This window comes from Delphinapterus leucas, chromosome X (genome assembly GCF_059928025.1).
Source record: "Delphinapterus leucas isolate spDelLeu-1000000601 "Yukka" chromosome X, BTC_Dleu_Yukka2, whole genome shotgun sequence".
In the NCBI taxonomy this organism is placed as follows: domain Eukaryota; kingdom Metazoa; phylum Chordata; class Mammalia; order Artiodactyla; family Monodontidae; genus Delphinapterus; species Delphinapterus leucas.
The window spans coordinates 71589492-71605826 of record NC_143150.1 but is presented as its reverse complement, the minus strand read 5'-3'; the positions used below and the strand labels follow the sequence as shown (position 1 = coordinate 71605826).

At 41.1% G+C, this 16335-nt stretch overlaps 1 protein-coding gene across 22 annotated transcripts in view; it reads left to right on the top strand.

Moving 5' to 3' along the window:
• The window catches only part of TAF1 (TATA-box binding protein associated factor 1), a 100656-nt gene that overhangs the window by 25793 nt on the left and 58528 nt on the right, over positions 1-16335 (top strand). For 21 of the 22 annotated variants that reach the window (XR_016391351.1, XR_002642915.2, XM_089904399.1 and 18 more), the window contains 5 exons: positions 7846-7995; positions 8170-8289; positions 8594-8769; positions 9352-9530; positions 11180-11393. Coding sequence is in view for 20 of the 22 variants with exons in the window: in XM_089904399.1 (XP_089760525.1) it covers positions 7846-7995; positions 8170-8289; positions 8594-8769; positions 9352-9530; positions 11180-11393 (839 nt within the window). In the remaining 2 variants the exon portion in view is untranslated. The remainder of the gene's footprint in view (positions 1-7845; positions 7996-8169; positions 8290-8593; positions 8770-9351; positions 9531-11179; positions 11394-16335) is intronic. The other variant, XM_089904383.1, reaches the window with a different exon arrangement.

Genomic DNA, 16335 nt, shown 5'->3' with positions numbered 1-16335 from the left:
CCTTCTCTTGTGTTTCTTGCCTAGAGTATTTCCTTTAGCATTTGTTGTAAAGCTGGTTTGGTGGTTCTGAACTCTCACAGCTTTTGCTTGTCTGTAAAGGTTTTAATTTCTCCATCAAATCTGAATGAGATCCTTGCTGGGTAGAGTAATCTTGGTTGCAGATTTTTCTCCTTCATCACTTTCAGTATGTCCTGCCACTCCCTTCTGGCTTGCACAGTTTCCCTTGTGTGTTATTTGTTGTTTTTCCCTTGCTGCTTTTAATATGCTTCCTTTGAATTTCATTTTTGACAGTTTGATTAATATGTGTCTTGGTGTATTTCTCCTTGGATTTATCCTGTATGGGACTCTCTGTGCTTCCTGGACTATTTCCTTTTCCATATTAGGGAGGTTTTCAACTAATCTCTTCAAATATTTTCTCAGTCCCTTTCTTTTTCTCTTCTTCTGGCACCCCTATAATTCGGATGTTGCTGCGTTTAATGCTGTCCCAGAGGTCTCTGAGACTGTCCTCAGTTCTTTTCATTCTTTTTTCTTTACTCTGCTCTGCAGTAGTTATTTCCACTATTTTATCTTCCAGGTCACTTATCCGTTCTTCTGCCTCAGTTATTCTGCTATTGATCCCATCTAGAGTATTTTTCATTTCATTTATTGTGTTCTTCATCATTGTTTGTTTCATCTTCAGTTCTTCTAGGTCCTTGTTAAATGTTTCTTGCATTTTGTCCATTCTATTTCCAAGATTTTGGATCATCTTTAATATCATTATTCTGAATTCTTTTTCAGGTAGAGTGCCTATTTCCTCTTCATTTGTTAGGTCTGGTGGGTTTTTATCTTGCTCCTTCATCTGCTGTGTGTTTTTCTGTCTTCTCATTTTGCTTATCTTACTGTGTTTGGGGTCTCCTTTTTGCAGGCTGCAGGTTCGTAGTTCCCGTTGTTTTTGATGACTGTTTCCAGTGGCTAAGGTTGGTTCAGTGGGTTGTGTAGGCTTCCTGGTGGAGGGGACTAGTGCCTGTGTTGTGGTGGATGAGGCTGGATCTTGTCTCTCTAGTGGGCAGGTCCACGTCTGGTGGTGTGTTTTGGGGTGTCTGTGGACTTATGATTTTAGGCAGCCTCTCTGCTAATGGGTTGTGTTGTGTTCCTGTTTTGCTAGTTGTTTGGCGTAGGTTGTCCAGCACTGTAGCTTGCTGGTCGTTGAGTGAAGCTGGGTGCTAGTGTTGAGATGGAGATCTCTGGGAGATTTTTACTGTTTGATATTATGTGGAGCTGGGAGGTCTCTTGTTGACCAGTGTCGTGAAGTTGGCTCTCCCACCTGAGAGGCACAGCACTGACTCCTGGTTGCAGCACCAAGAGCCTTTCACCCGTAATGGCTCAGAGTAAAAGGGAGAAAAAGTAGAGAGAGAATTAGTAGAGGTAGGAAGAAAGAAAGGAAGGAGGGAGGGAGGGAGGGAGAGAAGGAAGGAAGGAAGAAAGAAAGGAAAGAGGGAAAGAAAGGAGGGAGGGAGGAAGGACAGAAGGAAGGAGGGAAGGAAGGAAAAAAGAAAGCAAGAAGATACAGTAAAATAAAGTATAGTAAAGTTATTAAATTAAAAAATAATTATTTAGGGAAAAAAAAAGGGATGGATAGAACCTTAGGACAAATGGTGGAAGCAAAGGTATACAGACAAAATCTTACACAGAAGCATACACATACACCCTCCCAAAAAGAGGTGAAGGGTAAAAAATCATAAATCTTGCTCTCAAGGTCCACCTCCTCGATTTGGGATGATTCGTTGTCTAAAGGAGGGAAGGAAGGAAGGAAGGAAGGAAGGAAAGAACGAACGAGAAAAAGAAGGTAAGGTATAATAAAGTTACTAAAATTAATTATTAAGAAAAAAAATTAAAAAAAAAACACGGACGGATAGAACCCTAGGACAAGTGATGGAAGCAAAGCTATACAGGTAAATTCTCATAGAGAAGCATACACATACACACTCACAAAAAGAGAAAAAGGGGAAAAAAATCATAAATCTTGCTCTCAAGGTCCACCTCCTCGATATGGGATGATTCGTTGTCTAAAGGAGGGAAGGAAAGAAAAAGAACGAACGAAAGGAAGAAGGTAAGGTATAATAAAGTTACTAAAATTAATTATTAAGAAAAAATTTTAAAAAACGGACGGATAGAACCCTAGGACAAGTGGTGGAAGCAAAGCTATACAGATAAATTTTCACAGAGAAGCATACACATACACACTCACAAAAAGAGAAAACGGGGAAAAAATCATAAATCTTGCTCTCAAGGTCCACCTCCTCGATTTGGGATGATTTGTTGTCTAAAGGAGGGAAGGAAGGAAGGAAAGAATGAACGAACGAAAGAAAGAAAGAAGGTAAGGTTTAAAGTTATTAAAATTAATTATTAAGAAAAATTTTTAAAAAAGGATGGATAGAACCCTAGGACAAGTGGTGGAAGCAAAGCTATACAGATAAATTCTCACACAGAAGCATACACATACACACTCACAAAAAGAGAAAAAGGGGAAAACATCATAAATCTTGCTCTCGAAGTCCACCTCCTCAATTTGGGATGATTTGTTGTCTATTCATGTATTCCACAGATGCAGGGTACATCAAGTTGATTGTGGAGCTTTAATCTGCTGCTTCTGAGGCTGCTGGGAGAGATTTCCCTTTCTCTTCCTTGTTCTCACAGCTCCCAGGGGCTCAGCTTTGGATTTGGCCCCGCCTCTACATGTAGGTCGGTGGAGGGCGTCTGTTTTTTGCTCAGACAGGATGGGGTTAAAGGAGCCGCTGATTCGGGGGCTCTGGCTCACTCAGACCGGTGGGAGGGAGGGGCACGGAGTGCGGGGCGAGCCTGCGGCGGCAGAGGCCTACGTGACGTTGCACCAGCCTCAGGCCCGCTGTGCGTTCTCCCAGGGAAGTTGTCCCTGGATCCCGGGAACCTGGCAGTGGCGGGCTGCACAGGCTCCCCGGAAGAGCGGTGTGGATAGTGACCTGTGCTCGCACATGGGCCCCTTGGTGGCGGCAGCAGCAGCCTTAGCATCTCCCGCCCGTCCCTGGAGTCCGCGCTTTTAGCGGCGGCTCGCGCCCGCCTCTGGGGTCCGCGTTTTTACCCGCGGCTCGCACCCGTCTCTGGAGTTCCTTTAAGCAGCGCTCTTAAACCCCTCTCCGCGCGCACCGGGAAACAAAGAGGGAAGAAAAAGCCTCTTGCCTCTCTCCCGGCTAGCCGTGGTGCACTAACCCCTTCAGGCTGTGTTCACGCTGCCAACCCCAGTCCTCTCCCTGCACTCTGAGCAAAGCCCGAGCCTCAGCTCGCAGCCCCGCCCACCCCGGAGGGTGAGCAGAGAAGCCTCTGGGGCTGCTGAGTGCCGGTCGGCACCGATCCTCTGTGCGGGAATCTCCCCGCTTTGCCCTCCGCACCCCTGTTGCTGTGCTCTCCTCCACAGCTCTGAAGCTCCCTCCTCCGCCACCCGCAGTCTCCGCCCACGAAGGGGCTTCCTAGTATGTGGAAACGTTTCCTCCTTCACAGCTCCCTCCTACTGGTGCAGGTCCCGTCCCTATTCTTTTGTCTCTGTTTTTTCTTTTTTCTTTTGCCCTACCCAGGTATGTGGGGGAGTTTCTTGCCTTTTGCGAGGTCTGAGGTCTTCTGCCAGCATTCAGTAGGTGTTCTGTAGGAGTTGCTCCACGTGTAGATGTATTTCTGGTGTATCTGTGGGGAGGAAGGTGATCTCCGCGTCTTACTCTTCCACCATCTTCTCCTCTGCCTCAGTATTTGTTTTTATATCACTGATTTATTTCATCTGGGATAATATTCTTAAGGTTCATTCAGGTTGTAACATGTGTCAGAATTTCCTTCCTTTTTTTTTTTTTTTTTTTTTTGAGAGTTCTTGTTTTGTTTTTTATTATCTTAGGCTGTGTTGGGTCTTTGTTGCTGCACGTGGGCTTTCTCTAGTTGTGGCGAGCGGGGGCTACTCTTTGTTGCGGAGAGCGGGCTTCTCATTGCAGTGGCTTCTTTTGTTGCGGAGCACGGGATCTAGGCACACGGGCTTCAGTAGTTGTGGTGCATGGGCTTAGTTGCTCCATGGCATATGGGATCTTCCCGGACCAGGGCTCGAACCCGTGTCCCCTGCATTGGCAGGCAGATTCTTAACCACTGCGCCACCAGGGAAGCCCGTCCTTCCTTTTTAAGGCTGAATAATATTCTGTGATATATATACACACATACACATATACCATGGAATATTATTTTGATTATCCATTCATCCATTGATGGACATTTGCATTGTTTCCACCTCTTAGCTGTTGTGAATAGTGCTGCTATGAACATGGGTGTGCAGGTATCTCTTCAAGACCTTACTTTCAATTCTTTTGCATATATACCCAGAAATGGAATTATTGGATCATATGGTAATTCTATTTTTATCAGTAGTTTTTTCAGGAACCTCCGTAATGTTTTTCAAAGCATCTGCACTGTTTTACATTCCTATCAATGGTGTATAAGAGTTCCAACATCTCCACTCTTTCGTCAGCATTTATTTATTGTTTTTTTGATAAGTAGCTGTGTCAGTGGGTGTGAGGTGGTATCTTAGTGTGGTTTTGATTTGCATTTCGTTGATGATTAGTGTCTTTTCATGTGCTTGTTGGCCGTTTGTATGCCTTATTTTGAGAAATGTCTGTTCAAGCCCTTTGCCCATTTTTTGTTTGTTTGTGTTTTTGGCGGTATGAGGGCCTCTCACTGTTGTGGCCTCTCCCCATTGCGGAGCACAGGCTCCAGACGTGCAGGCTCAGCGGCCATGGCTCACGGGCCTAGCCGCTCTGCGGCATGTGGGATCTTCCCGGATTGGGGCACAAACCCATGTCCCCTGCATCGGCAGGTGGACTCTCAACCACTGCGCCACCAGGGAAGCCCCTTTTGCCCATTTTTGAATTGTGTTGTTTGCTTTTTGCGGTTGAGTTGCAGGAGTTTATATATTCTGGGTATTAACCTCTTTTCAGATATATGTTATGCAAATATTTTCTCCCACTCCATAGGTTGCCTTTCGCTCGGTTGTGTCCTTTGTTGCTGAGAAATTTTAAATTTTGATGTAGTCCAGTTTACCTAATTTTACTTTTGTCACTTGTGCTTTTGGTTCCATATCCAGGAGATCATTGCCAAATCCAGTGTCGGGAAGCTTTTCCCCTGTCTTTTCTTCTAAGAGTTTTACATTGTTAGTTCTTACACTTCAGTGTTTGTCCCATTTTGAGTTAATTTTTGTATATGGCGTAAAGTAAAGGTCCATGTTCGTTTTTTTGTATGTGGGTGTTCTATTTTCCCAGCACCATTTGTTGAAAGTATAAATTTTTTCTTGTCTGTTCTTCGCTGTAATTATGTTGAGATTCATCCAGGTGGTTGTGTGTATTAATAGTTTGTTCCTTTTATTGCTGCGTAGTATACTACAGTATGGATGTGCCACAGTTTGTTTAATCATCTGTCAAAGGGCATTTTGGTTGTTCCCAGTTTTTGGCTATTATGAATAAAGCTGCTTTAAATATCCATGTATAAATCTTTATATGGACATACATTTTTTGGGGGGGGGTAAATACCTAGAAGTGAAATTGCTGGGTTGTGTGGTAACTCTGTTTTACCTTTGGAGGAACTGCCAGACTTTTCCACAGTGGCTGCACCATCTACATTCCTACTAGCAGTGTATGAGGGTTCCAGTTTTCCAACATCCTTATCAACACTTGTTATTTTCTATTTATTATTATTACTCTTATTATTATTGCCCTCCTATAGTGGGTGTGAAGTGGTCTGTCATTGCAGTTTTAATTTGCATTTCCCTGATAGCTAAAGATGTTGAGCATCTTTCTATGTGCTTATTTATCATCCAGTTTATCTTCTTTGGTTGAGGGTCTGTATCTCTTTTGCCCATTTTTATTTTTAATTAGTTGTTTGTTTTCTTCTAAAGTTTTGAGAGTTCTTTATGTATTCTAGGTCCGAGTTCCTTATCAGGTATGTGATTTACAAAGATTTTTCTCCCAGTCTGAGGCTTGTGTTTTAATTGTCTTAGCAGTGTCTTATGAAGAGCTGAAGTCTAACTTGTAAATCTTCTCCTTTGTTGCTTGTGGTTTTGGTGTTATATGTAAGATATTTTAATCTAACTCAGGGTTGCAAAGTTTTTTTCTTATATTTTCTTCTAAAGGTTTTATTGTTTTAGATCTTATGGTTAGATCCATTTTGAGTTAATTTTTGTTTAGAGTGCAAGGTGTAGGTTAAGGTTCTTTTTTTTTTTTTTGTGGTACACAGGCCTCTCACTGTTGTGGCCTCTCCCGTTGCGGAGCACAGGCTCCAGACGCACAGGCCCAGCAGCCATGGCTCACGGGCCTAGCCGCTCCACGGCATGTGGGATCTTTCCAGACCCGGGCACGAACCCGTGTCCCCTGCATTAGCAGGCAGACTTTCAACCACTGCGCCACCAGGGAAGCCCTAAGGTTCATTTTTCTTTGCATATGAATGTCCAGTTATTCTAGTACCATTTATCAAAAAATTAAATGATCTTTTAAAACAAAAATTTGGTCATATCACTCTCTTGCCCAAAGACTTCCTTTGGGTCCTCATTTCTTTTAGGAAGAAATCCTTAACATGATTCATAAGGCTTTACATGATTTTGGTCTTGTATTATAATACAACTCTCACCTCCTCTCATCTGTAACTGCCCATCTTATACTCTAAGCTCCAAACATACTGAAGTTCTTTCAGTTCCCTTAATTTCTTTCTGCTGTCTTCTGGGATTTTGCAACTGCTCTTCCTTCTGCCTAGAATGTTTTCTCTCCACTCCTCTGTCATCTGACCTTTATCTACAAGTTATATATATTCTCCTGGAAGCTTTCCCCAACTCTGGCCCTCACTCCCACCCTTCATTCAGATTGGATCACCATCCATTCCTTCTTTGTGTACATACAGCACTTTTTACTTTCCTATCATGGCACTGATCATGCAGTATTGAATTTGTTGGTTTATTTGTCTCTCCCTCACTAATATGAGGTCCTTGAGAAAGTAGTGCTTGACATGTGGTAGGTATTCCATAAATATTTGTTAAATGAGTGAATGATTGTCGGTGAGGTCAGGCAGAGTGACTAAAGAAGCATTGTTGTACTATTCTTTTGAGGTTGGAGTTAACAATGAGTGTATGTCTAAGAATTTCCAAAATTAAAGATTCTGTTGAATGGCCTTCAAGATTGAATTTCGAGTAGAGAATTGGTCTCTTTCTAGCTAATAATTTATACTCTTGACTGGTCTATTTGGACAAGCACATTCCCCTTGTCTTAAGTGCCTGATTATTTAATGGGGTCGATGAACACTATTCAGGGTCCCAGGAGAGGACAGGCCTTTTTGACCAAACCAGTGGCAGAGGTAGAATGCACTTTAATTTATTGCTACTGGGATTGGGGCCAGTGCTTTTGTAAAGCATGCTTATCATCTAATTGTGAGAGTCATTCTGAAGAAGGCGTTTGAGCAATTGGACAATCAGATTTGGTCATCAATCTAACTTAACTCTTTGAGCATCGTGAGGGTGGGGGGAACACTGTCTTTGAGAACTCTCAGTCAAACCCAAGGGATATGGGGCTGAAGGTACCACTGTTCAACATATTCCTACTTATACTGACTGAGATCTTGGCCTCTATTTATTATCATGATTTAAGTACCATAGGAAAGAACAGCAGGCTGAGTACTGGGCAGCTTTATGTAACTATTGATCTCTGTGGGCAGTTTAAGGAAGCATCAAATTGTACGTTATTGTAATTATCCCCACCTTCTAAGTATGGCTAGACATAGAGCAAATGTTTCCCACCACCCTTTGAATCTTTTTCTGTACCTCAGGTTCGCACTGCTCCTTGGAACACCACAAGGGCCTTCATTGCTGCCATGAAGGGCAAGTGTCTCCTGGAGGTGACTGGGGTGGCAGATCCCACAGGGTGTGGTGAAGGATTCTCCTATGTGAAGATTCCAAACAAACCAACACAGCAGAAGGTGAGACTGTCTGAATTTCTAGAGGTTAAAAATCAAGGGAGGAAGGAATAGAGGTTAAGGAATGGAGATGAATCGGTGAGGATCTGGAAAGCCAGTAAAATGTTGACAGGATGACTTAAATGCCTACTATAAAGAGTTTTACTAGTATTCTCTCTTGTTTTGTTTCTGAGGTAGGATGATAAGGAGCCTCAGCCAGTGAAGAAGACAGTGACAGGAACAGATGCAGACCTCCGTCGCCTGTCACTGAAAAATGCCAAGCAACTTCTACGTAAATTTGGCGTGCCTGAGGAAGAGGTGGGTGTGGAAGAGAAAGACTTACAGGCTCCTAGGGGCTTTGTATAGAGAGGGAAAAGCTTGGAGGCAGATGTTAGGAACTAATCTGGAGAATTTTGTAGGGTAGGTTGTGGTAAACTGGATCTTAGATACTTTTTCAGGAGTTAGCTTTCCCAAAGCTATCTGTTTAACCTGCTTTGGGTGATTTCATTGTTGTGTTTTTTGTTTTTTTGGTGTTTTTTTTTTTTTTTTGGTCTAACTCTCTAACCGTGTACCCTGGTTTGTCCTTTGAAATCCCTGAATGATTTGTGTGTGTCTCTTGTAGATTAAAAAGTTGTCCCGCTGGGAAGTGATCGATGTAGTACGCACAATGTCAACAGAACAGGCCCGCTCTGGAGAGGGGCCCATGAGTAAATTTGCCCGTGGATCAAGGTTTTCTGTCGCTGAGCATCAAGAGCGTTACAAAGAGGAATGTCAGCGCATCTTTGACCTGCAGAACAAGTGTGTTGTTTTAGTGCTGTAGAAAATCCAGGCTGGAAAGGGAAGGGGTCCCAGACATTTTATAGTGAAGAGAAGGTCACCTAATAAAGTGACTAGTGGTCAGGTATCTGAGATTTCAGGGTGGTGTCTATTCATAATACTGCTAGAGTACCTACTCCCTTCAAAGCAGCTTGGCAAAGGTTTTGAATGGCAAGAACTGCTAGGTTCCATGGCAACTTTTGTGGCCTACTTGGGCCTGGCAGCCATTACAGTGGTGATGGGCAACAGTAGGCTTAGTGGTTAGAGGATGGTAATGCTCTATTTAAAATGACCAATGTACTGATTTGTTTCTCAGGCTTTTTCCAGGAATTGTGAAAGAGTTGCAGTACTATTTCATATTTTGAACTTGCCTTGTGACTAAATTTCTGGGAAAACTTCGTAGAGCTTCTCTGTTCAGGGTCCCATGTCTTAGTGGATTTTGAATATTTCTTTTTTAAGGTTGATTTCTCAATTTCCTACTCTTGCCTAAACTAAAACTGTATTTCTTCAGTTGTTTCTACACGTTTATGTTTCCCTCTTCTTAACATTGTTTTTTCTTTTTAGGGTTTTGTCATCAACTGAAATCTTATCAACTGACACAGATAGCAGCTCAGCTGAAGACAGTGACTTTGAGGAGATGGGAAAGAACATCGAGAACATGTTGCAGAATAAGAAAACCAGCTCTCAGCTGTCACGTGAGCGGGAGGAGCAGGAGCGGAAGGAACTGCAGCGGATGCTACTGGGTGAGGGTAGTGACTTCACAGACAGACAAGAAAAAGAAAGATGAAGAAAGTGTAAATAACCACGCTAATAACTGAGGTAGAGCTGGAGGCAGAAGAAGTAGGGGACGAGTGTAGAAAAGCCTATAGAAGAGGTAGAGAGATTCTGCAAACTGGACTGTAGGTTTGTCTGTGGGGCACAAATTGAAGAGATGTTGCCAGTCCACTACGGCCTCTGTCTGTATTAGGCCTGGCCAAGCCAGGGCTATCCGTGCTGTACATCAGTTGAGTTTTCTGGGCATTCATCCTAGAGGGTAAGAGTTTTTAATACAGAATCTGTGGATGAATTGGGGGATTGTTAATGAACCCTCTGAAATCACATGTACAATTCTATGCAAATGTGCCTTTTCTGAGAAGATCCATGGCTTTCAGAAGATTCTTAAAGGAGTCTTAGACCCTAAAAAGTTTAAAATCACCAACCCAAAATTGCATAAGTTGACGGTGGGATGAGAAAGGCCTAAATTGGTTTGGGATCTGGTCACTGGGAATGAAAAGAGGAGAAAAATCAAAGGGACCTTAAGATTTCACTCTTGCTTGCTAGAAAGATGGTGGTACCATTGATTAAAGTAGTAAATTTCAGAAAAAGAAGCAGGTTTAAGAAGGAAAGGTGTAATATGTGGTGTTTGAGGTCCCCATGATACTCTCAGTATAGATGTCAAGCAGGCAATTGAAAACTTGGTTGTAGATACTGAGAGGGAGGATAAAGGCTGAAGATGAAGGTTTAAATGACTATTTTCACTCACAGTAGTCTTTCCTTTGTTTCCTCCCTGTAAAAGCTTTGTGTAATTCTGTTGTTCTGGCTACTTTGTGAAGATGTGATAAAGCCTTTCCTCGAGTGTGGTCCTGGACCAGCAGTATCTACATCACATGGGAGCTTGTTAGAAATGCAGCATCTCAGGTCTCACCCCAAACCTACTGAATTAGAATATATTTTAACAAGATCCTCAGATGATTCCTATTCGTTCATATTAAAAGTTTGAGAAGCGTACGCTAGGCCTTGAGACTCTGGAATTTTTCTGTGGTGCCATCTTTTTTTTTTTTTTTTTTTGCGGTACGCGGGCCTCTCACTGTTGTGGCCTCTCCTGTTGCGGAGCACAGGCTCCAGACGCGCAGGCCCGGCGGCCATGGCTCACGGACCCAGCCACTCCGCAGCATGTGGGATCTTCCCGGACCGGGGCACGAACCCGTGTCCTCTGCATCGGCAGGCGGACTCTCAACCACTGCGCCACCAGGGAAGCCCTGTGGTGCCATCTTTTTCCCCTGGGTGCTTTTCTATAATGTGACCATCAATTGCTTCCTGCTTGGACTTTATTCTTGTGCTGTTGTTCAGAGGAATCAGAATACAGCTACTGCTCTTCTGTCCTCTGTATGACAAACATGTTTTTTGAGATCCTTTCAGAACTTTCTGTACTTACAAAAATGATAACTCTGACAGTGGTAAAATGAAGTCAGGAAAGGACAACTCAGTGTATTCTTGGGGCTGGTGGTGACTGATGCTTTCTGTAGAAACATAGTTCTGTGGCATGTTGAGCTTCAGGGTTGCCACTCAGCCCCAAGAAAATGGCCATTTGGGTGGTAGGGGGAATTTGTGGAAATCTTTTTCTGCCTTGCAGCAGCAGGCTCAGCAGCATCAGGAAACAATCACAGAGATGATGACACAGCTTCTGTGACTAGCCTTAACTCTTCTGCCACCGGCCGTTGTCTCAAGATTTATCGCACATTTCGCGATGAAGAGGGCAAAGAATATGTTCGCTGTGAGACCGTCCGAAAGCCAGCTGTCATTGATGCCTATGTGCGTATACGGACCACGAAAGATGAGGAATTCATGTGAGTTTGACTCCCTCCCCACTTTCCAGTGCAATAAGAAGAATGATAATGATGGGGAAGGGAGTGAGGGTGGATGCTTGAGTTTTTTATATTTTTAATTTTTAAATATTTTTTTATTTTTTATTTTTTGAATATTCTTTTTCCACACACACACACACTGTATTTTATTTTTACGAGATAAGTAAACTGACACCAAGCATTGTAAATGGATGACCACAACAAAAGCAACAATGATTGCAATTACCAAACATGAAACACACTCATACTATGTCATAGTATTGACATTCAGTCCAGTAATCCTCCACTATAACAGCTCCTTTACTTTGCAGTGAAAATTGATTTGTATATTTTTTGCCTCTGAGTCCTGGTGGGTTTTTTTTTTTTTAATTCAAACAGAAAGTCACAAAAATTATAATCATCCTCATTAGTTCACTCAGTCCCATGTAATTAATTTTTTTAATCTTGATACTTTTTTTTTTAATATTTGTTTATTTATTTATGGCTGCATTGGGTTTTTGTTGCTGCACGCAGGCTTTCTCTAGTTGTGGCGAGCGGGGGCTACTCTTCATTGCCATGCATGGGCTTCTCATTGTCGTCGCTTCTCTTGTTGCAGAGCACAGGCTCTAGGCGTGCGGGCTTCAGTAGTTGTAGCACACGGGCTCAGTAGTTGTGGCTCGCGAGCTCTAGAACTCAGGCTCAGTAGTTGTGGCACACAGGCTTAGTTGCTCCGTGGCATGTGGGATCTTCCCAGGCCAGGGCTTGAACCCGTGTCCCTTGCGTTGGCAGGCAGATTCTTAACCACTGTGCCACCAGGGAAGCCCCATCTTGATCTTTTGTTAGCACTTTTATGAATTGATCAGTTTTACATTAAGAGTTCTGAAAATGCTTATTCACTTCAGTTCAGCAGTATAGTCAGTTACCAGAAACCTGTACTTGTCAGAGTCTTTTCCATGAATTCCTTGAAGATGAAAACCTTTTATAGGAACGTTTTTGCAAAAGCATCAGAGGACACCCAGAACTGTCTGAAAATGACAAAAGACTTGAAAATGACCATGGTTAAAGATTTGATGAAAGTTCATAGTAACACAATTGACAAGGAAATTTCGTTATTTCTGAGATACACATTTTAAAATAATAACTAGAAGTATGACTTATAACATTATACCAGAACATATAAGATTTTTAGAAATTTCATGTAACATCTGAAACATTTATATTAACGTATGTCCGTAGAAATAACCCAAAGAAAGTTTAGTATTAGTTGTTTTTTTGTTAGCTTGTTTGTCTGTGTCTCAACTTCTGCCCTGCAAACCGGTTCATCTGTACCATTTTTCTAGGTTCCACATACATGTGTTAATATACAATATTTGTTTTTCTCTTTCTGACATACTTCACTCTGTATGACAGTCTCTAGATCCATCCACGTCTCAACAAATGACTCAATTTCGTTCCTTTTTATAGCTGAGTAATATTCCATTGTATATATATAACACAACTTCTTTATCCATTCGTCTGTTGTTGGGCATTTAGGTTGCTTCCATGACCTGGCTATTGTAAATAGTGCTGCAATGAACATTGGGGTGCATGTGTCTTTTTGAATTATGGTTTTCTCTGGGTATATGCCCAATAGTGGGATTGCTGGGTCATATGGTAATTCTATTTGTAGTTTTTTAAGGAACCTCCATACTGTTCTCCATAGTGGCTGTATCAATTTACATTCCCACCAACAGTGCAAGAGGGTTCCCTTTTCTCCACACCCTCTCCAGCATTTGTTGTTTGTAAATTTTCTGATGATGCCCATTCTAACTGGTGTGGGGTGATACCTCATTGTAGTTTTGATTTGCACTTCTCTACTAATTACTGACGTTGAGCAACTTTTCATGTGCTTCTTGGCCATCTGTATGTCTTCTTTGGAGAAATGTCTATTTAGGTCTTCTGCCGATTTTTGGATTGGGTTGTTTGTTTCTTTAATATTGAGCTGCATGAGCTGTTTATATATTTTGGAGATTAATTCTTTATCCATTGATTCATTTGCAAATATTTTCTCCCATTCTGAGGGTTATCTTTTTGTCTTGTTTATGGTTTCCTTTGCTGTGCAGAAGCTTGGAAGTTTCATTAGGTCCCATTTGTTTATTTTTGTTTTTATTTCCATTACTCTAGGAGGTGGATGAAAAAAGATCTTGCTGTGATTTATGTCAAAGAGTGTTTCTTCCTATGTTTTCCTCTAAGAGATTTATACTGTCCGGTTTTACATTTAGGTCTCAAATCCATTTTGAGTTGATTTTTCTGTATGGTGTTAGGGAGTGTTCTAATTTCATTCTTTTACATGTAGCTGTCCAGTTTGCCCAGCACCACTTATTGAAGAGACTGTCTTTTCTCCATTGTATATCTTTGCCTCCTTTGTCATAGATTAGTTGACCATAGGTGCATGGGTTTATCTCTGGGCTTTCTGTCTTGTTCCATTGATCTACGTTTCTGTTTTTGTGCCAGTACCATATTGTCTTGATTACTGTAGCTTTGTAGTATAGTCTGAAGTCAGGGTGTCTGATTCCTCCAGCTCCGTTTTTTTCCCTCAAGATTGCTTTGGCTATTCGGGGTCTTTTGTGTCTCCATACAAATTTTAAGACGATTTGTTCTAGTTCCGTAAAAAATGCCATTGGTAATTTGATAGGGATTGCATTGAATCTGTAGATTGCTTTGGGTAGTGTAGTCATTTTCACAATGTTGATTCTGCCAATCCAAGAACATGGTATATCTCTCCATCTGTTGGTATCATCTTTAATTTCTTTCATCAGTGTCTTATAATTTTCTGCATACAGGTCTTTTGTCTCCTTAGGTAGGTTTATTCCTAGGTATTTTATTCTTTTTGTGGCATTGGTAAATGGGAGTGTTTCCATAATTTCTGTTTCGGATTTTTCATCATTAGTGTATAGGAATGCAAGAGATTTCTGTGCATTAATTTTGTATCCTGCAACTTTACCAAATTCATTGATTAGCTCTAGTAGTTTTCTGGTGGCATCTTTAGGATTCTCTGTGTATAGTATCATGTCATCTGCAAACAGTGACAGTTTGACTTCTTCTTTTCCAGTTTGTATTCCTTTTATTTCTTTTTCTTCTGTGATTGCCATAGCTAGGACTTCCAAAACTGTGTTGAATAATAGTGGTGAGAGTGGGCATGCTTGTCTCGTTCCTGATCTTAGAGGAAATGCTTTCAGTTTTTTCACCATTGAGAATGTTTGCTGTGGGTTTGTCGTATATGGCCTTTATTATGTTGAGGTAGGTTCCCTCTATGCCCACTTTCTAGAGAGTTTTTATCATAAATCAGTGTTGAATTTTGTCAAAAGCTTTTTCTGCATCTGTTGAGATGATCATATGGTTTTTATTCTTCAGTTTGTTAATATAGTGTATCACATTGGTTGATTTGTGTATATTGAAGAATCCTTGCATCCCTGGGATAAATCCCACTTGATCATGGTATATGATCCTTTTAATGTCTTGTGGATTCTGTTGCTAGTATTTTGTTGAGGATTTTTGCATCTATATTCATCAGTGATATTGGTCTGTTATTTTCTTTTTTTGTAGTATCTTTGTCTGGTTTTGGTGTCGGGGTGATGGTGGCCTCATAGAATGAGTTTGGGAGTGTTCCTTCCTCTGCAATTTTTTGGAAGAGTTTGAGAAGGATGGGTGTTAGCTCTTCTCTAAATTTTTGATAGAATTCACCTGTGAAGCCATCTGGTCCTGGACTTTCGTTTCTTGGAAGATTTTTAATCACAGTTTCAATTTCATTACTTGTGATTAGTCTGTTCATATATTCTCTTTCTTCCTCGTTCAGTCTTGGAAGGTTATACCTTTCTAAGAATTTGTCCATTTCTTCCAGGTTGTCCATTTTATTGGCATAGAGTTGCTTGTAGTAGTCTCTTAGGATGCTTTGTATTTTTGCGGTGTCTGTTGTAACAACTTCTTTTTCATTTCTAATTTTATTGATTTGAGTCCTCTCCCTCTTTTTCTTGATGAGTCTGGCTAATGGTTTATCAATTTTGTTTATCTTCTCAAAGAACCAGTTTTAGTTTTATTGATCTTTGCTATTGTTTTCTTTGTTTCTCTTTCATTTACTTCTGCTCTGCTCTTTATGATTTCTTTCCTTCCGCTAATTTTGGATTTTGTTGGTTCTTCTTTCTCTAGTTCCTTTAGGTATAATGTTAGATTGTTTACTTGAGATTTTTGTTTCTTGAGGTAGGCTTGTATAGCTATAAACTTCCCTCTTAGAACTGCTTTTGCTGCATCCCATAGATTTTGGATCATCGTGTTTTCATTGTCATTTGTCTCTAGTTATTTTTTGATGTCCTCTTTGATTTCTTCAGTGATCTCTTGGTTATTTAGCAACGTATTGTTTAGCCTCCGTGTGTTTGTGTTTTTTACGTTTTTTTCCCTGTAATTCATTTCTAATCTCATAGCGTTGTGGTCAGAAAAGATGCTTTATATGATTTCAATTTTCTTAAATTTGCTGAGGCTTGATTTGTGACCCAAGATGTGATCTGTCCTGGAGAATGTTCCATGCGCCCTTGAGAAGAAAGTGTAATCTGCTGTTTTTGGATGGGATGTCCTATAAATATCAATTCAATCTATCTGGTCTCTTGTGTCATTTAAAGCTTCTGTTTCTTTGTTTATTTTCATTTTGGATGATCTGTCCACTGGTGTAAGTGAGGTGTTAAAGTCCCCCACTGTTACTGTGTTACTGTCAATTTTCTCTTTTATAGCTGTTAGCAGTTGCCTTATGTATTGAGAGCGCTCCTATGTTGGGTGCATATATATTTATAATTGTTATATCTTCTTGGATTGATCCCTTGATCATTATGTAGTGTCCTTCCTTTCTCTTGTAATATTGTTTATTTTAAAGTCTATTTTTTCTGATATGAGTTAGCTACTCCAGCTTTCTTTTGAT